The following is a 25,207-nucleotide window of genomic DNA, read 5'->3' as shown; positions in this document are numbered from 1 at the left end:
AAAAAATAAGAACTGACTATAAGAAACTCATTCTAATGACATGCTATTGCAAACATTTATATAGTGCTTCCTAGATGCCAAGCTTTCTAATTCTAAGCACTTTACGTATACTAAATCACCTGACTCTCACAGTACCTCTGTGAGGTCGTTATAACTCCTAGAATGACTGTCTTAAACAGAGAAGTATCCTAGGTTTGGTGTGGGTAAGCAACCCATCTGCAGTTAGCGGCAGACCAAGTATTCTGAACCCAGGCGGTCTGGTTCTCTAGTCAGTGTGTAAAATAATTCTTTTGATTTTTAAAAATGCACCATAAGTGCAAACACATGGGTGTAAGACACATCTTGTGCAGGACATTTAAATTAAAAAACAAAAATCAAAGAAAGAAAGAAAAAGCCTCAATCCCACTGATGAAAATCCTATGCAAGCAGCCACTTCAGCCCCTTCAAATAGAACATTTCTTCAAAGCAGGCCAGAAGATGTACGGCACCACTATTAATTTTTATTTTAACAGTAACTAAAGATTTCCACAGCAGCTCCATAATTATATTTTTCACTTATACCCATATTTCCCCCATGTCAAATGCTGTATGTTACCACACTGCCAAACGTACGTTCACTTTGATTAAAACTGCTGTTCAAATCAGAAACCACCCTATGTTAAAATTAAACAGCATATTTTAAAAGTGAGTACAAAGAGAAACTGGCTTTAGGCTGTTCCCATCAACAGCAAAGTGTACAATCATGCTCATTCTTACTTCAAACTTGGAGTCTCTCTTTTGTCTAAACTCTAATCTATTTAGGCATTTTCAGTAAACAAACATTAAGCTGAATTATTTACAAAGTGAGCATTCCACACATTCCTGTTAGAGCCGCTTTCATGTGAGAGTAAAACAGTGTTGCCCTGCAATGTAGGGGCAACTTAAGGACAGCATCTTTCTCCACCCCCTTGCCTGCCTTCCACACCCCCAACTCCTTTTAAAAACGGAGGCCTGGAAATGGCCGGGGGACCACCTAGGGACCTGTGTGAGGAGTCCCTCCATTCCTAGGCTTTCTCCCCTGGGAGGAGAATTCAGTAGGTCTATGAATCAACAGGAATGCACAATTTTAAAAGTACACAGCAATTCAGAGTCTAGGTCTAAGTTACCAAGATACCAAAGAAGCCAGGTATTTCAAAAGTATTCCCACCACTAAATACCTAGCTGTGAAGAAATCACATAGTTGTCATTTATGAGAAATGTATGAGAAACAGAGCCCCCTAACTTACCTCTATGCTTGACACTTAAAGCACTCATATCACAAAATCAGAAAAAAGTAAATACCTAGTCTCTTCCAGTAACTTTCCCCCTTGATTTTGATTGAAATCTGTTGTCCTGCAATCAGTAAGGAAATTACTTTCTAACAGAAACTAGCTAGCACTTTCTCTTACTACAAAATTATTATTGCGGTTTCGTTTTAACAAAAGCCCAAATTGATATATTGACAATTTCAAATAAATGAAAACACTGCAGAAAGTCTGTAATTTCAAGAGTGTTAATAACATATAGTCAATGATCTCCTAACAGCAGCCAATATGCTCTCCTTAGAGACTTAACAGATTTAAATTGCATCACCTTTGCTTCTGTGCCACCTTTAAGGAAACAGGCACTTAAGTTCCAAGAAATCTTACTGAATTTTAGTCAACTTTTCAAGAAAAGAGCAAAAGGAATAACCACAACTTTGAAAGGTAAGGAAACAAATTAACAGCTCTAATTATTAAAACCTTGATTATTCAACATACTGGGAAAACATCACTCTAGACTGGTATGTGTTCTGAATGGGGGAAGGAAGGTACTATTCCCTTAAGGATTAAAACGAATCTCTAGTGAAAACTTTTCTTATACAAAATGTTAAGTTTTTGTTGCTTCCTTAAACAGAGTGCCCTAAATACAATCTTATCTTAAAAAAAAGAAATTCACTCAAGGTCAACATCAAGGAAGCAGCCAACGTGCCCTGCCACATGTTGGTATGTGGCTGGTACATTCAGGGCTGCATTTATTTGGTCCAAGGGAGGGATTTACAGATTCTGGATTACAGCATTCCCTCCGAATAGGTGACAATTAATTCTTTAAACCTAGAAATGTTTCCATTTCTAAAGTACACTATTCACCTTCCCCGACTGGGTAAACAGACTAACTGTCCTCTGTGTTCGGGACCCTGCAGAGACAGACAGACTCGTGAGCTCCTGCACTAAGCGGCCTTCACACACACTGCTCTTCGGGCCGCCTGTTCCTTTGTGTCAGGCTTCCCGCACTAACCCAGGGCCTCTGCCCTGCGCTTGACGTTTTTGACCTGATTTACTGTCATTCGTCTCATTTCTCATTACAACCTGGAGCAGACATTGCCTCCAAAAGTCTTTACCTCTCAGACATGTTCCACCTTTTACAGTCTTGATTTGGTGAAAGCTGTCACCATTTCTGAATCTCCCAAGCTGTCGTCGACCTCACAGTCACCCCACCCACAGTCCCTCCCTCTCCTTCATCCCTCTGAATCAGGTGAGTCCCAGACCCAGTCAACCTCAAAACTGCCTGTCAAATCTGGCTCCTCTTTTCTTCTCACCCCCATGCAACCTTAGCTCACCCCCTTTTAGTTCTCCCCTCCTGCTCTGATTACCACAATAGCCTCCCACTGGTTGGTCTTCTGACACTGGCTTTACATCCTCCAGCCTTCTTTTTCTTAAAAATAATCAAACCTTATCACATCACTTACCTGATGAAAAATTACAACTGGCTCCCAAATGCCTAAAGGATAAAGTCCAAATTCCTTAACTGAAGGTACGAGACTAAAAAATCTGATCCCAACTTACTCACTAGCTCCCCACCCGTCAGCAAACACCCTATATTCCAACCCCTATGGAAGAAGAAAAGAGAAAAGAAAGAAAATTATAAAGAATGTGAAAAACTGGAAAACTCTTAGGCTTTTTCCCCTTACAGTAGTACAAAGATTGGCAGTTCTTTTCCTCCTAACCAACTGCTTAAGTGTGCCTTGAAAAGAAGTAAAAATGAGATGCATGGTCTCTTTTTTCCTTGAATTATTACTAGTGAAAATGTCTACTGATTATGGCTTCGTTCTCTGATGCTTATTTCATTTAAGTGTTTTCAAAGACTGTCTCAGTATAGGCTGGTTTCAGCAACACTGAACACTTGTTCCAATTTATGACTTTCTTCACGAAATTCTTTAGCTTGAAGGTAAACACTTCAACAGAAGTATCACTCACTGCTGCCTCCTTCCCTGTTATCATCTGAATTCACCATTATACAATGAAAAATGCTTCTTCAGTTACTCAAAGCACCTTTACCTACAGGCTAGGTTGGTTCAATGGATGAACTAGTGCCACCACTACGTTTGCTTCATGACATTTTAAAATCAAAGCTAAGGTTCTTATATTCTTCCAAAGCACATTCCTCTTGAGAGTCACATTTTCTATGAACATTCTCACATCATAATTTTTCCAACTTTAAAACTTTCTAATTTCATGAGCTAACATCTATACCACCTGGAACATGTACTAAAACAATTTTTCAAATGATTTCTCTTCTCGTTTCTATGTGAAATATTCGATGGACTGATTCATTCAAAGAACCAACCTCCACTGAATTTGACATTCAATACTTTACCCCAAATTTTTATTTTTTGGCTAAGAATCACTCTTTTCTTAGGCTTTCTAACTTCCACTAACAATGTTGCATTTCATAGCCCTATCTCACAAAATATAAATAAAATAAAAAATAAAAATAAACTAAGTCCCCTGTATTGATTTAACAAGATTTACTGTGACATGATATGATAGGGAATAGAGAAAACAATGGGCATAAAAGTGGATACTGGGTAGTGAACTCACCAGTAAGTGACATACTTCTGCATATAAGCTTTACAATATGAGGAACTTTTTAAAAAAGGAAAAAGCAAAAAAAAAAAGTGTTAAATTTGTGAATGCCAAGGTGTAATGTGTTTACATTTATTAACGTGATGTATATCATCTGTACAAATGACCTGGCTTAACATGATGAAAGAGATACACAATTATTTATTAAGAAAAAAAAATAAACCATACACATGTAACTGAAGAAACAGCTCATTGTTTTAGAGATGAAAAATACTTAGAATAATAACTGCCCTAGGCACTAGAGTGAAGGCTTTTTTTGATTTACAAATATTAGCTGTTATTTCTTCTGAAACAAGCCCATCAAGTAACTTTTTGTCTTACTTCACAGTACCCAAGCTCAGCTCCAAGGAGTAAAGTACAGTAATTGGTGACTCAAATGTAATTTAATATATCAGTGTGACATCTTTTAAAATACTTGTAAGTCATTTCGAAATCTCTTTCCCTAAAAATGATCTTTAAAAAGCAATTACACCTTTTCTGCCCTAAGGAGGGGTTTCTAACATATGAGTTCCCAAGTACTTTGCTCTAGAAATAATGACTACCTACAACAAAATTAGGAAAGAAAAAGATTTAAAAACTTCTAAGGGCAACAGCATTATCCAAGTCAGCAGGATCAGAGGAGGAAAAATGTCTTGATAAAGAGCTAATGATATGAAAGGCAGTCTTGGAACATATCAAACAGTACTCCAATCTAGGCACCAAAAGCCTTGAAGAAGATCATGGTTTTAAATGAAATAAGCAGACTTTAAACAGCTGAAGTTGTAGCTCACAAAAACAGTAAATATAAAAACATAAAATGAAGTAAGTCAAATGTAGATGTATAGTGCACAAATACATATCACCCTTAAAAAAGAGTTATAAATCATAGATATGTGACTTGTAAAGAAATGAATTAGTAATTCTCGTTATCTATCAATCAGATTACGTAACAAAAATTAACAGACTAGTCATATTTTTTAAAAAGCATATACTCTCTTTTCTTCTTTATTTTCTAAGAAACAATGCTAAACGCACATGTGCCAGAGCATGAATCTAAATATCTAAAGACTCTCAAAGGAAGAGAGATAATCACAACGATTGTTTCCAAAGAAGATGCAAACCCATAGAAATAGAGGTGAATATATCTGCTTCACGTGGACGTTTCCCTCTTTATATGGCTAAAATTTTAGGAAGTGTGCCTATAATGTATTTTTCAAACAATTCACTTCAAAACATTAAAAATGTCAAAATTTAAAGGTTTATTGTTTGTGAAATACTTTATAATCAACTTAAGACTACCAGTAATTCCATTAAAGCAATAAGAAGCTACGACAGATGAACCTTTTTGCTTTTAAAATAAAAAGGAGGTCTTCCAATTAACCCCCAGACATGCATTTATCTCCAATTCTTACAGGAAAGCCTACAAAAATTAAAATAAAGGTATAAAAGTTATAAACATACAAGGAAACAATACAGAAGGGAAAACAATAGGAGACACAATACGCCAGCAAATTTTGGGGGGATGAAAACTAGACAGAGTAGTAGCAACCAATTAACAGAGAAAAAAATAAGCTGATGTTTAAGTGACAAACAGTGGATCCATGCTCAGGAACTGGGGGCAGTGGGCGGAGGTAGGGGTAATGGGTGTGATAAAACAGAAGAATGGCTGATAGTCCGTGTAAGCAGCAGTTATTAGACCTCTTGGCCCCCTCGCCAGCTTATGGAGGCAGGTGACTGACACTAACATGGACAGCAGTTTACTCTCTGAAAATATTAAACCAGAGAGGTCCTGGACTCTGGAGCACTGGCTAACACAAAGAGCTTGTACTGGATAAGTCTACGTACTGAATGCTGGAGCCCCAAAGACTATTCCTACATTCTGCTCCAAGAATACTGGCAGCAAGTTCTTACCCCATACATAGGCAGAGGATTCTTAAGAGTCTTCTCTAGAAAAGATATAAAGTTCCAGAAGAAAGTCCTACAGAAGCTGACATTTGGACATTCCCCAACAAAAGCACCAACTCTCTTGACTCTTCTATAGCTGAGCTCACCAACCAGTAAAGCCTGGGCTCATGCTGGGATGCTCAATCCATTCTCTAGTACTTTACTCGTAAATATGAGTAGACACTGAGGATCGCCATGTACTAAGGAAGGCCTCCAACTGGAAAGACTGAGGCCAAAGCAAACAGCAAAAATGAGCTCAGAAGAGACTAAAACAACGCAGAGCAGAAGACAAATTTAAGATGCCTATAATTAATTCCCCAAAGAGAACAGACAGTGCATTCGTGAAACAATAATAGGATCCCAAGAATAAAACAAAGGAACAAAAAGTGTTCTTCAAAATTAAAAAATATGAAGTCATATATTTTTAAAACTCAATTTAAGGGCTAGAAATCAAAGAACTTCCCCCAGAAAGGTGCCAGAGAGAGAGAAAATTAGAGGGGAAAAAAGTTATGAAAATAAGAGGATCAATCCAGAAGATCTAACAACCAATTAGCAGAAATTCCAGAAAGAGAACACAGAAAAAAAAAAAGGCACAAAAATCATTAAAGATATTAAATCCAAGAAACCAAACAACGTGTCTAGAAGGGAGGAACGTGAACTTCTCACTGGGTTGAGAGAGCCACCACGGGCTCAGCACAGGGAGTGAGCAAGCCGCCGGGCACATTTCACTGCAGAGTTTCAGAACAGCAGAGATAGAGAGACGAGCCCAAAGGTTCCAAGGGATAAAGAACCAGAAATCAAAACAGCACAGGGCCTCTCACTGGCAAAAAAAAAAAAAGAAACAGTAACTTCAAATCTCTGAGGGAAGATTATTTCTAACACACACATCTATACTACATTAGTTTCCCATGTCTGCCATAATATCACTACCACCAAGTGGGTGGCTTAAAACAACAGCCATTTAGCGTGCCACAGTTGAGAGTGTGGCCAGGCCCCCCTTCCTGAGGGCTGTGGGAGAGAAGCGCTTCTGTGCTTCCTCCAGCTCCTGGGGGCTGTCGGCACTCTGACTCGTGGCTGTCACTCCAGCCTCTGCCTCCGCTGTGACACTGCCCCTTCTGCTTCTGCCTGTAAGATCTCCCATGTGTCTCTTACAAGGACACTTGTCACTGGACTTAGGGCCCATGCAGATAATTCAGTATGATCTCTTCATCTCAACATCCTTAACTTAATTACATCTGCAAAGACCCTTTTTCCAAATAAGGTACATCACAGCTTCCAGGTATCAGGACGTGGACTTATTTCGGGGGCCACCATTCAACCCACTACATATATCTAGCCAATGCATCAATTAAAAATGAGGATACCCAAATACGTTCCCAGAAAGCTACTGGTAAATGTAACCTCATCAAAATGAGGGAGAAAGCCAAGAGAAAATAAGACATTTAGTCCAAGAAACAGAGACTACTGCACAGGGAAGAGGCAAAGGGAATTCCCAGGACAGTGATAAAGCAAAGTCGAAAATAGACAGTGCCTAGCAGGTAAAAAACAGTCAGTCTGGACTGTAGCAGGGTGACCATTAAGAAAATAGTACTGAGAAGGGTTTAAGAGTTCTTTTGAAGAGTGTAGCAAGCCTTTGGTGCATAAAACAAAGCAAATGTTAATTCCAGGAAAACAAAAACTGTAAGGAAATAAAGAAAGAAAATATTATCATATATTACTCGGCTTAGCAGTGAATAATGTTTACATTGAATACAGATTTAGCCAAAAACATGAATATACTATATTGGAAGGACCGAGTATGAGATGTATGGGGTCGAAGGAATGTTAAGAATGCCAATTCTTTACCTTCCATAAAAGATAATATCTAATATTGATAACAACACAGTATGAATATTATTTAATATATGGAGGTAAACACTAGAAGAAAGATCTATTACCTTGGGGCGAAGGGACAAGACAAGGGGTAGAGGGGGATGGGGAAGGGTATTTTATTTAGTCATAGTTCCCTTTTGGAGCAGTGTTCCTATTGCGTTGAAAATAAAATTAAAAAAAAAATTAATGCAGCAAAAAAGAAAAGGTTCTGAGAAAAGTAACTTGTTCAAGGCCGTAATATAGCTAAGAAACGTTTGTCACAATGTCTCAAAGTTTCTAATATCTTGCAGGAGTATGGAAATTCTTGAAACAGGGTTCTTAAATCCCCAAGTCACGTGTCTTCCTAAGGATTCACAAACAGACAAACAAATAAACCAACCAACCACACACAACACCAAGAGCACTCCTGAGGTATACTGACAGTAACGGACCCGACCTCTATGTTAGATTATTACCACTCTACCCAGCTTTGCTTAATATAACACGACTGGCTCTTGTTTGTTTTGAACTTTAATGTCACAACCACCGGGTAAAGGGCCTGAAGATATGAAGGTCTTTCTAGATTGGTATCCTGACAGACAGCTGCCAGTGAATCCAGTTTATATGTGGATGGACGCTAAAGATTTCACAATATTAGAAATAAGAGATTAAAAGCTTGTGTTCTGAATACCATTATGCTCAGAAAAGAGACACCAATGAGCAACTTCCATAAAATCTCTTCTGTCAGACTGTATGAGGAGAGAAGGAGCATTTATTAGGCAAATGTGTAGCAGCAGTGGTGCTAGGATAAGGTGAAATAAGAGAAAAAGCTGAAATCTTATTCTCTACTTAATTAACGTCCTCCTTTATCCAGTCCATTAATACATGACTCATTTCCGAATGGTGTTTTGGCACACCAAACCGATTTCCACCTTGGCCTTCCCTCCTTCTCTTCAATTGCCTTAAAAGTCCACCTATTTCAAGTAACCTACATAGACTTAACTGTTCTATGTCCTAAATGAATAATGTAGGTTACTTTGAAATTCTCCCCACAGATGGGAATAGCCACTTAATTTATAGTCTATTGTACCTAGTGTAATTGATGACAATAGTCTAGACATACTAATTGAGAATTTGTATGTTGTCATGTTAATCTTATTTACTTGAGATCATGTGTCTGTCTGAATTGTAAGCCTTTAAAAGATACAGGGATAGCACCTGGTACAAATAGGTACTTTACGTTTTTCCATAAGTATAAGATCAAAATGAAAACAAACATTTTTAAAAGAAAAAAATGTGCCAGGGTAGCACTGGTGTGGGATAGGTAGTTCTAGAAACAAATTACTTTTAAAGCAAAGCCACTTTGGTTTAAATCTCAAGGAATTTTTGACCTTGTCTCAGATTAATACCATGCCTGTGATCACTCAAGTAGAAAAAAAGAAGGTCAAGGGCAAAAGAGCAAATGGTAACAAAGAAAATGCAATAATTCCACTGAAAAGAACCCTTCATGTATTTTCATAACTCATGAAAAAACTAATCCCGAAGCAAAAACAAATGCTTCTACTAAAACTTACTTTGAAACCAACGAGGAAAAGGGGAAAAAAGTCTTTCCTTTTCCATTGCCCCATTAGCTCTTTCTCATCCAATGCTGCTGGATCTTTCTCCAGTTCTTACAGTAAATATCATTACATCACAAGTGAGAACAGAACACAGCCTGTTAGACTTTTTAACTAAAAAGTACAAATCCTCATGCACAGTATTCATGTGTTCATAATTACTTCTGACAAACACTTTAAAAAGGCAGCACCAGTGAGCACCACATTTACATAAATATACAAAATTTGAGTCCTTTGATATTCAAGAGATCAGCAAAGTATAAACAGCTTAGACAATTTTTGTCAAAATTAGGTAAAATGGCCACTTAATCAAGAAACTTGAAAAATACTTCAACACTAGGCTAGCATGAAATTCCTAAATGCTCTTCTTGCCAGAGTTCCCATTGTCTTCCCAAAATACAAACAAAAAACTTACGAAAGCAACTCTAGTTTCCTGATTGAAGTACTCTTTGTTGGCCATAGAAACCAAGCCATCAAATCCAACTATGTACTTTGCTTTAATTTAAAAAAAAAACACAGCCCTTCTGAGAGTAAAGCACATTTCAGAACCTTTCACCTGGTACAGTAAAAAGAAAGCTAGTGGGGGTTCATAGGTCAAAAGGCTGGAGAAGCAGAGATTCATGCCAAAGATCATGAAAAGTATTTATGTTCTTCATCTCCCAAACAGCCAAGTATCATCAAAGCTGCCTCAGCACAAGGATGAATTCTCACCATATTTCCCAAAGCTCCAATTCTTCATTTCAGAAGTTACACACCATCACAATTACTGCTGTGGGTAACAGTCTCAATTGAAGCTGTATCCCTCACTTAGTCTTCTACAAAATGCACAAAACGCAGGATTTCAGATAGGAGAGAAACTGCTCTTGTCTCTAAAAAATTTACCTGAATCTACTGGTTCCTGAGTTCTAACAACATCTATAACTGGCAACTTCCATACTGAATAAGTCATCATGAAATTTAAGAATACAAACTTTTAAATTAGGCTGTGGGCATGTAGACATTTTAATAAAATCTGAAAAAAAACAAAACAAAACCAACCCTATAATTTTATAGTATGCTTTTTCACCTCAAAACTCTAAGAGCTGACATCTGATGCACTGAATCCTATCTAACGGTCTTACCTGTTTGGCTTTTGAGTTCTTCCCAGTCAAACATTTCTCATTTGTGCTTCCATCCATTCCTCTGAGAACACTGATGAAATCTTTCTTGGAAACAGTTGATATCAGCTTAGCACGCTTTCTAATAGAGCCTCCAGCTTCTTTAACCTTTTCATCAACGTTCTTCTGATGCTTTTGAACAGCATTAAATAATTGCACCACACCCCTATAGAACATAAATGACCAGAGCAGTGTAGTTAAGTAACAATTACAACTAGAACACAAACTCTGAGGACAGAAACAATGTATTTTCACTGCTCAGAAAAGAGGCACTAATTTAATAGGCACTCAAGTGAAAAGCGCTGAATAAATCTGAAAAGTGAACATACATTTCAATGAATGAATATAAACTTATGAATAGAGAATAAATATATGTGGATTGATTTGTGATTTTTTTTCAGCTTTAGTCTTTCTAAATCAACTTTTGTACAACTAGAACTAAGAATCAGAACTAAGATGTTTTAACACAAACATCTACTTCTCAAAATATAAAGGCTTTACAGTGTACATGGAATGAGCACAGCCTTTATTTACAGTTAGCTGTCTAATCATCTGATGCTAGGAAAGATTTTCTGGATCTCAATTTCATCTGTAAATGGGAAAAACAATACTCAAGAAGCTTAAAAAGTATTCAGCTATGTTACCTGCAACTCTTATAAGACTAATTTAAAAAAATATTTTTTGAAGTACTTTGTGCTATAGTTAAACTCACCGAAAGATAAACTCTGAAGATTAAGAACTGTCATGTCCATTACGGTAGCCACGAGGCACACGTAGCTAGTGAACACACAAAATATGGCCAGTATGAACTGCAATGTGCTCCAAGTTTAAAATACACACTGGATTTTGAAGACTCAGTATGAAAAAGAGAATTTTAAAATCTCTTTAATAATTGTTTTATATTGATTACACGCTGAAATAATAATTTGACTACACTGAGTTAAATGTATTATTTAAATTAATTTCACCTCTTTCTTTATACTTTTTTCAATGTGGCTATAAGAAAATTTTAAATTACACACATGGATCACATTATATTTCTACTGGACAGCAATGATTTAGACCATTAACATCCCTTCCAGCTCTAAAATTCTACAACCTATTAATTTTCCTGCTCTAATCATCACTGGCATAGGCAATCCGCCACAGGCCCTGAGCATCCCTGCACGTTCTTGCTGGGTTCTTCAAGAATGCAAGGCCCCGACTGCTCTTTACCCAGGCCATTTCTCAGGGTTGTGTTTGCAGTACGCAACCTTGAAAGATGAGGTAATGTCTCCCCCCGGACAAAGAGCAGGCTTGTTACCATTCACCATAAAGGCAACAGACTCCCAGGTACAGAGTTCCTCTCCTGTAACACAACCCACCACAGGCACAGGCATCCATCTAGGGCACCTGCACTGCCCCCGTGGGACACAGGGAACCAGTGGGAACGTGAAGCTCTGGCTACTGCTTTTGCCGTGAGTAACAAAGTCCTTTGTCTCTGGCCCACAAGCCTCTTGTCTCCTGCCAGCATCGAAGAAACTTTACCAAGCTGGCTTATTTGTTTATAAGGAGGGTAAAATTCCATACCCTTCACAGCAGAGCTGGGACCAAAGTGAGGAGAGTGAGACGCCCAGGGTATAAAATTTAAGGAGGCACTTATTCTCTGGCACTAATCCTGCACTCTTCTAAGCTCTGCACGGGTATTAATTATTTAATTCTCAGAGAAATCCTATAGGGTAGGTATAATATTCTCTCCTTTTTCTAAGGAAAAATAAACTGAGACAGAGAGAAAGTAAGTAAATGCCCAGGGACACCCAGCTAGTCAGCCAGTGTGCAGGGACAGGTCAGCAGTCTGGCTCTACTGCTCCCTCTCTTACCCATGCAGCCTCACTGTCTTACTGTACAACACCCAGATGGACTGTTGTAGGCAAACGGGACATTTAAGGGAATTCCACTAAATGTAACTGCTATATTCTTTAAGCAGCAACCCAACTGTTACCTCCACCGTGGAGCCTGCTGCAACTCCCCTACAGTCTCCCATCATATGTTCCTAACACATCAGACGTACCTTTATTTACAAAGAGACTAGAACTCCTATACGTAAGTGGGCAAAGACCATGCAGCAGCCACCAGCTTCTATTTATCTTTGAACACAGAGGGCAACAAATGAATGTTTGGTGCCAATGATAAAAAAAATGCTGAGTGAAAGGACAGCACGAAGTTGCTATAATGTGTAATTTGTGACGTCATATAGTGCAAAATAACAAAAATAATCATCTAGCGCCATAATTTAAGACAAGCATCCTAAGAGAAATGCAGTAAGAGGTCTGATTATACTGTTCTTGTGACTATAAAATACAAGATGATATGAAATAGGTTCATACCAAATATCCACTTAGCACGTTATATTCTTGCCTCACGAGACCTCCAGAATCTGCGGTTGAATCCAGTATTAAATAGGCAGAGGCTCAGACATAAATCACTTGGCTCTGAGAAGGCAGACCTTAAGAATCAAAGCTAGTCAGAAATGGATCACTCCACAGCTTTAGAGTACTTATTTTTTAAAGGGCAAGAACACTGTCTTACCTCGTTGCAATTCTCTGAAGATTTCTCTCTGTTTCTTTGTCTTTGACAACATCTGGCTTTACTCTGCACATCATTTCCCATTCCCGCTTCTTATCAAGCTGTGTTATAAATATTGTTATGTGAAAGAATATTAGGCATTTTTGAAAGTGTAGCATACTTTGATATGATACTCTGTGAAAGGACAAAGGTAATAAATCATTCTGGCTTAGTTTGTCACAGGGACTTTCAAAAACCCACACTTTCAGGGGTTCGGCTCAGGGAGCCTGTGGTTAGCACTCCGAGTGTCATGTGAGAGGCACCAAGTGAGCTGACGGCAGGCTCTCTGACAGCAGGGGCCTGGAGAGCCGCCAGCCGGGCAGGACAAGGCAGGGTGTGCGCAGCCCGGTTCCCGCCCTGCCATCACCAGATCCTCGGAGGGGAGCATCAACAAGGCTCCAAACTACCCTCTTCCGTAACCACAAGTTTAAATACCGTTTCTCTTTATTTTTAGAAACTGACTTCCTCAGCAGTCAGAACTATTCAGAATTTGTATCAGCTTTGAAGAGAATAGCGTCATATCCAGATATACCCTGTTTATACAGTGACTATTTTTCTTTTCTCTTATGGCACATCTGACCAATATCCTTGCCAAATATGGCATATCAGTCACAAACTACAACAAATTGATTCTTTGCTATAATGCAGAAATAGAAAGGGATCAGGAGATAAGGAAATCTCAAAGACAACACAATCTAATTCAAAACTGTTTTCCGGGGGTATCCTGGTCTCAGGTACCTGATTTGATACACGGCTTCTCCAGGTCCCCTCCTCAGGCCAACCTATCACCAATATCAAATATACTGAAATGATGAACTAATCACCAAGAAGCTGATGAACATCAAAACCAGTAAGAATCAGTGGAAAAAAGTCTCCTTTTATCTTTTCCTTTTCTCCATTCATTTAATCTCTCATTTTGTATTAATAAAAACATCTGATCACGGTAAAACCAAATCTTTGCTCTTGGTATCAAGATTACTCTGATTCCTTTTTAAAGGAGTAGATTCTTCCCCAAATCATGTAATTTATTTTAACTATCATGAAATTCATTATCAGACTATGCCAGAAATTAAAAAATCTTACTTTTAAAACAGTTGATTCTTAATTTTCTATTGTACCCAGGGGATAACAGGCATGCAGGATCCCAAAATATTTTTTAACTTTGAAATGTACTTTTATACTTATGATTAGAAATAAGTAGCCAATATTCTGGAAACCAGTAATATTTAACATTAAAAAACGATGATAATTTACATAGCCTCTACCCGGAAATATACACTCAGAGTGTTTGTGGCTGCTGTGTTGTGTTTCTGGTATCCACACGAGTGCTTTCAAGCATTATGTGGACAGTACCATCTCTAGCACTCAAAGCTTTGGCCTAGAGCAGAGTTACAGACTCGTTTCTGTTGGCTTCAAAATGCTGTTCTCTCATTGGAACACGAGGACTACAGGTAATTAAGGATTAAAGCCTCTTCTAGCTTTTGCCAGATAGAAAACAAAGATTCAAATTTTCAGTTGAAAAGCTATCAGTAAGATTTAGAGATAAAACTGATCTTAAATAAAGTACAATGAGAATATCGAATTAATAAAAGAGCAGGTTGTTTCTAAGAGCAACATTTGAAAAGTTCCATCTTTATATAGCCTCTTACAGAGAGCCAACCAGTATTAGGAACAAAGAAAACATTCATCTTGAAACAAGATAAGGGGATGGTGAACTTAAAAGGAAATAAATGTCATTGAAATCTATTTTTCTTTCATTTTTACCTATAACGTAACTCTTGGAAATGAGTACTTTTATATTGTCAGTACGATTGTAGAAAGTTATTTTTCTCTCATTAAAAAATACCTATTTCAGTAACCAAATATTTTTAGACATAGAAATACCTCATCAAGGGGATATAAAACCTTATTATTGTTTCTCTATCTCCTCTGTAATACACAACAGCAAACTTAAGTCCAACTTTTGGCCTTTCCCTTTCATTAATAGGCGGCACTAGTCTAACTTCTTCCACCAGTGGTTTAACAAAAGGTACCAGGAACTCAAGTTTATCCAACAGTGAAACAGTTTGTTTTCAGAACTGCAACCAACCCCTGACAATGACATCATAAAACAGATTTTGAGCAAAAAGTAACTAACATGATTCTATTAGTTCAGAATTAATAAAGTTAGTATCTGGACAGCTAAGTTGAATAAGATACTCAAACCCAGGAGTCACTGTCACATGTATAACTACTTGATTTTAAAAGGATAAATTTCCTTGGCGTTTACATTTCTATTGCTTTGCTTAGATGAACAAAAAGTGAACATGCTCAACAGAATGATTCAGACTAGATTTCTGAACACAACCTTGGTTATGCACCCTCACGTAAAATGCAAGTTACAAACTGTAATGTTAATTGGACAAACACTGCAGGGAACAATCTGGTGCAGATAAGAACTAGACTAGACAACCTAATCTACAGAACAACTGGTAGGACACACCTGTTTTCTTTTCTCTAGTCTCTCTTGCTTTAACTTCTCTTTTTCCTTTTCCAGCTCCTTGTTTTTGACCAGAATGGCGGGTTTACTTTTAGGAGTCTTCTTGTTAAGGATTTTAGCCATGGCATCTGCCCAGCCCACATTAGTTCCAACGCTAGCTTCTACAGCATTTTCACTGCCATCATCACAGGGCTCAGCTTCATCCTCATTGTCAGCTTCTACTGCTTCTTCACCAGAGGAAAAGTGATCCTTTTCCGATCCACAGCTTCCTACAGAACCTAAGAGTAGAAACAAATTAAACTTTAAAACCAGAGGCAGACCTTGGCAAGGCCATGGTAAGACCCCGGGGGCCCTTCCTAAGGCTAACGGTTCTCCATCAGTCTCCATTCTTGCCAGGGGAGACTTTTCCGAGTCCCACAGCTGCAGAAATAGCGGAGAATGGCAGGACCCTCCATCCTACTGCCATCCTCCCCCAAAGACCTGGCCCAGCCATGTGGACGGGGAGGCCGCAGTGGCTTCAGCACCCAGGACCCAGGGAGTAGAAAAAAATCCAACAGCCCCACCACGTCTTGTCATCAAGGTGGTGACAGACGCTGACATGGTGCCAGTGCAGAGTGTGTTCAAATCCCCAGGCTTTGTGTCATTAAACTACTTGAGATGACTAATGAAGGTTACTTTAAAAACAAATAACAACAAAAACTTTAATCTGTCAAGAAGATGGTATAGTGATCCCATGGCACAGAGAAGTCAGATTAGGTTCTCTGAGGGCTTTGGCCCAGATGTTTAAAATTCTGAATTTGTGTGCAGAAAAATCTAAAAACCAACTTCCTTTTATAGAAGCTGCATATGACATTAATCAGTTGGGGTGTTTCAACATTTCTGAAAAATAATCTAATGAAGTGATACGTGCCCAGGGTTTGACTGCACTGCTGGGTGACTGAGTGAAAATATCAAGTTCTGGGTTGAGGATACAAATTCGTATACTGTTGAATTTTCTCATACGGAACCACCAAAACAAGCATATACAGGTTACCAGCAAACTATGTCATCATGTAAGATTCAAATGGCTGGGATCAGAGGAGTGGCCTAAACAACAATCCAGTTGGTGACCTTACTCAAAAATCAACTTGCCAAGAAGCTCTGGGTACTTTTAAGTTTTGCAGCCTGTCTCAAATTCTGAAGCTCACTGTACTTAAACAACAAGAACACAAGCGCCAGCACAGTGTGCGGGTAACTATATGATCCAGAGCCTTCTGAAGAGCTTCTGCTTTGCTCTTCAGAAACCTATGGAACTATTAGGAAATACTTCAAAAGTAGTTTTATATCAGCTTATGGCTACGATCAAAGTGAAAGGAACTGAATGTGTAATCAGCTCTTCAATTCTGAGTGATCCTCCCTAAACTCTTGACTTTAAGCCATGAATTAAGAGAACTGCTGAAAAGACCTGACTTTTAGCTAGTCATCATCATATTTACTTTTTGGTATTACTTTTGCATAAACCTTTTTTTTTTTTTTTTTTCCCCCACGGGCCTCTCACTGTTGTGGCCTCTCCCGTTGCGGAGCACAGGCTCCGGACGCGCAGGCTCAGCGGCCATGGCTCACGGGCCCAGCCGCTCCGCGGCATGTGGGATCTTCCCGGACCGGGGCACGAACCCGTGTCCTCTCATCGGCAGGCGGACTCTCAACAACTGCACCACCAGGGAAGCCCCAATACCTTTATTTTTTAATTGTTGAGAATTCATGAAATAAAAGGATGGAAAACTAAACATTTAACATATTGAAACTAAACTTGTAATATATTAGAAAAAAGCAAATAAAAATATATAAAACAAAACATTTTATACACATATAAAAATGAGCCTCAAGCACAGGAGTAAAAAATGAAGTATCTTTGGGCTTCATGCAAATCTAAGGTGATATAAGGAATCTTACTGCCTGCAATATAAGAAAAAGTATCTAAATTTTGCCAAACAAAAGCTGAAAGCACTATCATTCAATGAAAATCTGAGTTTCTGCTATATACCAGATTCCAGAGTCACATTATTTTTCCCCCAGAAGCATCTCCTAGGATCAGTGTTCCCTGGGAAGTGGGTTGAGAAACAAAGTTTGGAGAACATATTTAGCTGAAAAACATATATGTTAATATCGCATATGTTTATTCCTCAGTCAGCAGCACTAGACAGGCACGAATAACAAAATAAACAATTCTTTGAAAAGTACTTCTTCTAAGTAAGCATTTATCCAAATGTAAAGAGGCACAACAGCTTAAAAGTTTGTGTCAATGAAGAATCTCTGAGTGATTAAAAGCAGAAGTCTTTACTAGCTCCTGGTAAAATGTCAAAACTACAACACTGACATCTAGTGTTTTGTCCTGATGAATTCACACACAAATTGCAGCGAATTTCAGTTTCACCTACACTGTAAAGGCAGCCAAAGGCTTTATGGTTGTATAAGCCACTCCAATTTCTCCATTTCTAAACCCTGGCTATTTTTCTTTGGTGTGTTTCTTATCCAGCCTGACTACCACAACATGCATGTGATGGACACAATAAATCCATGACGTTTTATAACACCATTTCAAATCACCTGCACTTACCCCACCAATTAAAAAAAAAATCCCAAAATAATTTACTGAAGTCATAATTTTTATTTTATTATTTTTTTAAGAAGCTCCAGCTCAGAAGTTTTTAGTCACGCATTCACTGCCGATGGAAATGATGATATTTTATATAAATTTAAAATGCCACTGTAATGAGGTCTTCCAGCATACTAAAAAACAGGATTTACTTCTAGGATACCAAAAATAATCACTATGCAAATCAGAAAATAGAACTGGTCCTTAAAAATTTACTGTAGCCTATGAGGATGAGATTTTTTGAATTGACCATGAACTGATATTTAAAAGAAGTTAAGTGGATGTAGATAAGCAAAAAATTCCTTTGAAGTCGTGTGTGTTATTTTAAACATTAACTCTAATTCTGCATTCTATTTTAAAAATCTGGAATAGGAAGGGCTACAAAGAATGCTTATTGGAAGTAATAACTCAAGGTTCCAACAGAACTTTCTGCATTCATGGAAATGTTCTATTATCAGAGCTGCCCACTAGCCACCAGCCACAAGAGCCTACTGAGTACTTCAAATGTGGCTAGTACAGCTGAGTCACTGAATTTTTAACTTTATTTAATTTTAGTTATTTCAAATTTAAAGTGACTAGTGGCTATCATATTGGACAGGGCAGGGTTAGACCTCTGAGATAATGAGGTAGACACAGGCATTTCTCCATCTCTTGCTGCCTTTTCCCCAAACTTCCACCAGCCTTTCAAACTTGCCATCTGTCCCTGATCCCAGATATATGGTTAGCTGCTGGCAGAAAAGTGAGCTATTTACCTTAGCCTTTGGGATAAAGTTTTTAAAGAAGACTGAGATAAAGTTTTTAAAGAAGACTCGCAGTCCTTCAATATTTACCAAGAATCGTGAATGAAGACGAAGGAAGGCGAAAATGAAAAATCAAATTCTCCTCGAAGAAGCCAGATGTTTAGTAGGATATATAAATTAGTTAAAACCGATTGTAAAATTTGGTTTTACAATCTGTAAAATTTGTAAGTGTTCTTCTAAAAGAAAAACAATGAAGAAAAGGGTGACTGTTTAGGGGTATCTTTTACAAAGATGATTTCAAGTTGTTTCTTAAAAGTAAAGCAAGAGTTTGAATGACAAGAGAAGGAATAAGGCCAAAGAAATAAGTTTCTACAATGAGGCCAACTGAAAGAGGCAGGGGGCAAGATCACTGAATCTAGAACCAAAAACATCCTAGATTTGAGTCAATGCTCTGTATTAAAATTAAAACTATTACTGTAATCATCATTATTATTGACATTCCAGGCAGAAGAAACCAGCATGTCCAAAAGCATGGGTATGTTGAAGAAGGTAAGATATTTATAAAATAACAAGAAGTTCACACTGGCTGAAACTGGAGATTTGGGGATTGGACGGTAAGAATTGGGTATGAAAAGCTGGTTGCTTTACATAAATAAGCTGGCCTGATTTATCATACAAGAAATAAAATATACATCAAGCCCCAAGTTCTGCACTATAGGTGTGTACTTCCAGTAAGTGGCCAAACTGCTAGTGCTTTTTTCTCTTACCACCTACCTCAAGTCCTTACTTTTAAAAAAGTTTCTCTATTGGATTAAGAAGGTTGTTCTTTTAAAATACAAATATCATCTGGGAGCATTAAGGCTATTGGTTAACCTTGATATTACTTCACACCTTTAGAATTTACTCTAAATCAAACAGAACTCTCATAAAAATTTGACTGAGATCAGCTAGCAGTGGCTAAAGAGTAAAGACACAGAACTCAGGCTGCCTGATTCAATCGTATCTCCAGACAGAAATCTATGTAACTTTTCTGAAGGTTTTTATGTTCTCAACCTTAATTTCCTTGTCTGTACAAATGGCAATAAAATAGTATCTACTTCATCGGGTTTTGTGATAATTAAATGAGTTAATATATACAAAGTTCTTGAAGAATGCCTAGCCTATAGTAAATGTTTACATGTCAATTACACACCACACACAGGACACAAACAACGTGGCTGTGGAGAAGAGAGGAACAAAGCAGAAATAACTGGTGGCTGGAATCTACAGGACATGTGAGGTGCTGAATGGGAAGCTTTAGATGATCAGTTACAGCACAGGGGTTAAGAGCTCAGATTATAAAATTAGGCAGACTTGGCGCTATGTCCTGTTTCCATTACTTCCTACCAGGATAATCTTGGGCAGGTAACCTAATCCCTGTGTCTCTGTAAAATGGGAATAAAAACAGTACCTACCTCACTGGGTTGTTATGATGATTAAATAACACATGAAAAGCACTTAGCACAGCCCTGGCACATAGCAGGCACTAAAGAGATGACAGTAACCAGAAGACAGACAAAGGTACTAAGAACCTGGGAGCCAGAGCAGGGGGGAATCCCAAAAGCTTTAAAAAGGATGCCAAAAAACTGCGGGGAAGGGGGAATAAATTTTCCTTCCACTATAATTCTACCCACCGTCTTGGCTATCGTCTATAACCCATGCACCAGGCGTTCATGGTGAGAAGCCACCTTTGACTCTATTTCAGAAGTGGTCGATGTCTCCATCCTACACCTTTCCGAGCACTCTAAAACATGTGTTTAGGGCTAGGTGCTATTTAAAACACTTTTTATGCGTTATCATTTAATCCTCACAATACTCTCTGAGTTGCTATTATTCTATTTACAAAGGGAACGGTTCTCAAGCTTAAAAAAATGGCCAAAGTCACAAAGTTAATAAGGTAGGATGATAGGGCTGTTGATTTCTAAGGCACTACAAAGCTTTGAATCAAAGATTCAGCTCAGACTAATGTGTACTAAACTAATGCAGAAAGTATTCACAAAATAGCTTAATAAAGCTTGAATTAAAAAGGAATTTCTCTCTAGGCCACAGGTAACAGAACAGCCACTGCTTGCGCCCATTCTCATTCCGCCCCTAGCTATGCAGAGCTCTACAAAACTACTGCTCCCCACTCCAGGTTTAAATCATCTGTTCCGATCGATCATGTCACGTGATCTTTCCTGCCCATTAGTACTTAATTTAGAATATTCAAAACTGATACTTGAAAACGTTTTTAAAAAGCATTTACCTCTTAAAAAAAAAAAAAAGGAAGTTACCCCAGGTTTCCATAAAAATAACCAAAAATAAAATGAAAGTTCTACCACAGGACAAACTATCGGATGTGATTACTGTGTGCTATCTGGGCAAGCCAGAGCAGACAGAGCCTGGAAGTAGTCTGTTTCCTGAGTCTGTCCTATAAATTGCTAAACCACTCAAGTAGGACTATGATATACTTCATTTCTTAGGCATGTTCCTCCTTTGCTATTTAAGTAACTTAAACGATGAAGGAGGCTATAAGCTACAGTTTGATGAAAAGCCCATTTATCTGCTAGGTTATTACATCTTGAATACTGTTTTGTAGTTTATCAAAAATGAAGGGATAGCCCCTCGGATCTTCTAAACCGATTGTTATCAAGTCTTGTGTTAGAAGTATATGGCCATTTTTCAAGTATGTAACCAGATAATTCAGAAAAAAATGAAATTACCATTCCTCTCTACTAGTTTATAGGCATATGGACACATTCTGTGAGGGAGGGGTCAATCACTTCATGGCACTGGACCAAGGCTTTTTTCACTTGGGTTGATTCACTGACTACAGAGCTTTTTTTTTTTTTTTTTAATAAAGACTATTAGTTTAAGAAGCAAGTAGGTATTGTGTCTAAACCTCCAACAGTGCATAAATTCCATAAATCTGAGTAGGTCAATGATAACTCAGAGGTAGAGGTTATCATACTCTTCTTTATTTACTGACTGGGAAGGCTAGGTGTACCTTTGTTTTTTATTTAGACTACAAACTTAAGAGCCAAGTATACATTGTATCTAAACCTCCAACAAGGTATCAATTCAATAAATCTGAGTAGTTCCAGGTTAACTCACTTAGGGGTGGCATCCTCTCCTTTATAATGCTTGACATTTATGTGTTACTCGAATGTTGACTATGGCATTTTACCTTTCAAATACCTCTGATTCGTGATCATCCGCAATTTTACTATGACCAGATTTCAAACCCTACTGAAGAGTATTACAATTTACCAAAACTTCAGCCTGAATCATTTTGCTATCATTCAAGTTTATATTACATACAACTTCTGTTAATTTTTAACTTCAGCTAAAAATACCTGGTACATGAGAAAAGAGTGTAAAAATCACATTAAGAGAGTTTTCCAATTTATAATAAATGGATATTGAGTACTACACCATGTTTCTTATGCCAAGTTCTGAGACACAGCTGTAACCAAAGCTTTCAAGGTCTCTCCCCACTGAACTAGGAAACTTCTGCAAAGTCTGACAAATAATACTTAAGAGGTTTACATTCATAAATGCACAATTTTCTACCTTTCTTAAACAATGTGTCAAAAGAAGTTAAAGCCAGAAGATAAAAAATAAAGTTAAAACAACACATGGGTTATACCTGTGTGTTTTCTATGGAATTTAAGTAGCATCTTGCTAAAGGGAGTTGCTTTCAAATGTTGATATAAGGCACATCTCTATCAATTTTTATGAACCAATTAAAATTCAAAGATAAGTCTCTAGTCTCTAATTCAACTTCCTGATAAAATGAGCTGGTACACTTTAATAATAAGTCTATAATTTGCTGATTCCTCATGTGTCTGAGTCAGCTTCAATCGTCTGCCTTTATAATCTCTCAGAATCCATTCTCTATAAATTTTTGATAACTTAATAGTTCTGCCAAGGCCACATGTACACAAATATCTGAACTAGAAAAGCTGTTTCCATGGTTCACTTTTTTCCAGAAATATCTGATTTCACAAGAGGAAAAAAAATCAACTTCTTATATTAAATAGCAAATTCTGAGTTAAACCAAAGGAAAACGTCCCATCCAAAGGACCTACATTACTGAATTTATTAAATAAAAGGCCCTTTATTATTTATGTCTATTGAAGAGATACAGTCTAAATCCTGAAAGAAACAGCAGAGGGAGACAACTAAGTAGAAATCTAAAGGACACAGAGAAGCTGGTTATGAGAAAGTGAAGAAAAAATAGCAGCTACTAGGACAGCATAAGCATGGCTAGGAGGGAGGAGAGCAAATGTGTTCACGGAACGAGGAGTTCAGAAACTGTGACACTAGCGAGCTGGGGGTCGACAAGGTGTGAGCCTTGAGGAGTAAGCAGCCGTCAGATCGTGGAGGCTGGGTATGCAGACTACCACCAGTTCACAATGATATAGTCCATCCTCCTCATTCACTGGCTTCTGTATTTGGGAAAATGAAATTATGAATTCAGCCTTGCAAATATATATATATATTTTAATATCTTTATTGGGGTATAATTGCTTTACAATGGTGTGTTAGTTTCTGCTTTATAACAAAGTGAATCAGTTATACATATACATATGTTCCCATATCTCTTCCCTCTTGCGTCTCCCCCCCCCCCCCCCCCCCCTACCCCACCCCCCATCCCACCCCTCCAGGCGGTCACAAAGCACCGAGCTCATCTCCCTGTGCTATGCGGCTGCTTCCCACTAGTTATCTTCCCACTAGCTATCTACCTTACGTTTGGTAGTGAGAGTAGTGCCTCTTTGGTAGTGCCTCTCTCTCGCTTTGTCACAGCTCACCCTTCCCCCTCGCCATATCCTCAAGTCCGTTCTCTAGGTCTGTGTCTTTATTCCTGTCTTACCCCTAGGTTCTTCATGACATTTTTTGAAGGTCTGTGTCTTTATTCCTGTCCAGCCTGGCAAATATTAAGTGTGAGGTATCTATGGAACAACTAAGCATAGACAACCCATAGTTGTCAAAATCACTATTATTAATCCTGAATTTTACCACAAATACATGACTAAATGATTAGATTATGGAGTAAGAAGGACAGAATTAAGAGACAACATCCTGCAACTATGGACTGAACAGTTTTCCATTGGGAGGCACAATGGAAACAGTATCTCCAAGCCTCTGTCTCCGCATCTGTAAAACAGAAACGCCATCAGCTACCTTGCAGGGTTACCAGAGGAAATTCTAATCTTTTTTCTGGAGAAAGCTCCAGCTTATAAACATCACGGTTTTCAAGGGCTGGAAGGCTTATTGGGTGGTCAAGAGATGGGACTAGCAGTTTTGTTAGATCAGAAAAAATGTCATGATCATTAATCCAAATATTTATGAGTAGGTGCCTTGTGCCAAACATTAAATGCTTTACATGTATGAGCTCATTGAACCTTTGCAAAAATCCTGAGGAGACACTTATCACCTCCATTTTAGGGATGAGGAAACTGAGGCAGGTCACAGTAAAGAAGCAGTACAAACACAGGTGCCTCTTATACAACTGAGTAAAAGTGATCATTCATTTCTAGAGATAATACATGGATATTAGGAGAAAAGAAGGAAGGCTGGAATAAGTGAGGAATGAATGAAGACTACACAGTTAAAAACAGCAGAAGGAATGCTACAGAAATCTGACCACAAAAACACCCCTTAGTGATGGAACCTCCCTGAGTGGAAGAAAAGTCTGTCTCAACACCAAGGTTTCCTCATACCCAATCTTTCTTAAGATTCTATGCCCTTGCTCTTTTACTTTCCGGAGAGCTTTTTTTTTTTTGGATCATCTCTATCCTCCTGGTTCCTCAACCGTATCAGCGGAGTTAGGGGTCAGAGTAAAGGCTCTAGAGCAAACTTCAGTAATGGTCGCGTCATTTACCAACTTGTTTATCAGCTTGTGCATTGGGGGAGCAAGATAAAACCTCTCTGTGTCTCAGTTTCTTGTAAGTAAAATGAGGATAATAATAACCCTGTCTCACACGGTTGTTGTCAGAATTAAAGTGATACATAGGGAGCTTAGAAGAGTACCTAAGCTAATATTATTGTTATTATTACCTAATTCCTCTAACAGTATAGTACACCCCAAATTTATGGTGCTACAAGTTTATTTGGAAGTTGGTTATCTGGAAAATTGAATGCTTTCCTTCTGAAACACATTTCAAGTGGGGACCTTCTCTCTGTCTTCCCTGTACTTTGCTAGTGCAATCCCTGAAAGAGTTTTGCAATTGCCTGATTGTTCTGGCTCTCTATGGC

General features: G+C 38.1%; 1 protein-coding gene across 1 annotated transcript in view; it reads right to left on the bottom strand.

Annotated features, from left to right (window-relative positions):
* Positions 1 to 25,207, bottom strand: part of RRP15 (ribosomal RNA processing 15 homolog) — a 47,513-nt gene that overhangs the window by 19,448 nt on the left and 2,858 nt on the right. Inside the window, exons 2-4 of the mRNA XM_027122209.1 lie at positions 15,557 to 15,831; positions 13,039 to 13,136; positions 10,435 to 10,636 (exon numbers count right to left, since the gene is read on the bottom strand). Coding sequence (XP_026978010.1) covers positions 10,435 to 10,636; positions 13,039 to 13,136; positions 15,557 to 15,831 — 575 coding nt within the window. The remainder of the gene's footprint in view (positions 1 to 10,434; positions 10,637 to 13,038; positions 13,137 to 15,556; positions 15,832 to 25,207) is intronic.

The sequence above is a fragment of the Aethalodelphis obliquidens genome, unplaced genomic scaffold (assembly GCF_003676395.1).
Source record: "Aethalodelphis obliquidens isolate GAN/ISIS:26980383/991018 unplaced genomic scaffold, ASM367639v1 scaffold24, whole genome shotgun sequence".
In the NCBI taxonomy this organism is placed as follows: domain Eukaryota; kingdom Metazoa; phylum Chordata; class Mammalia; order Artiodactyla; family Delphinidae; genus Aethalodelphis; species Aethalodelphis obliquidens.
Note: the sequence above shows the minus strand (reverse complement) of the source record. Positions and strands in the feature narration are given on the sequence as shown.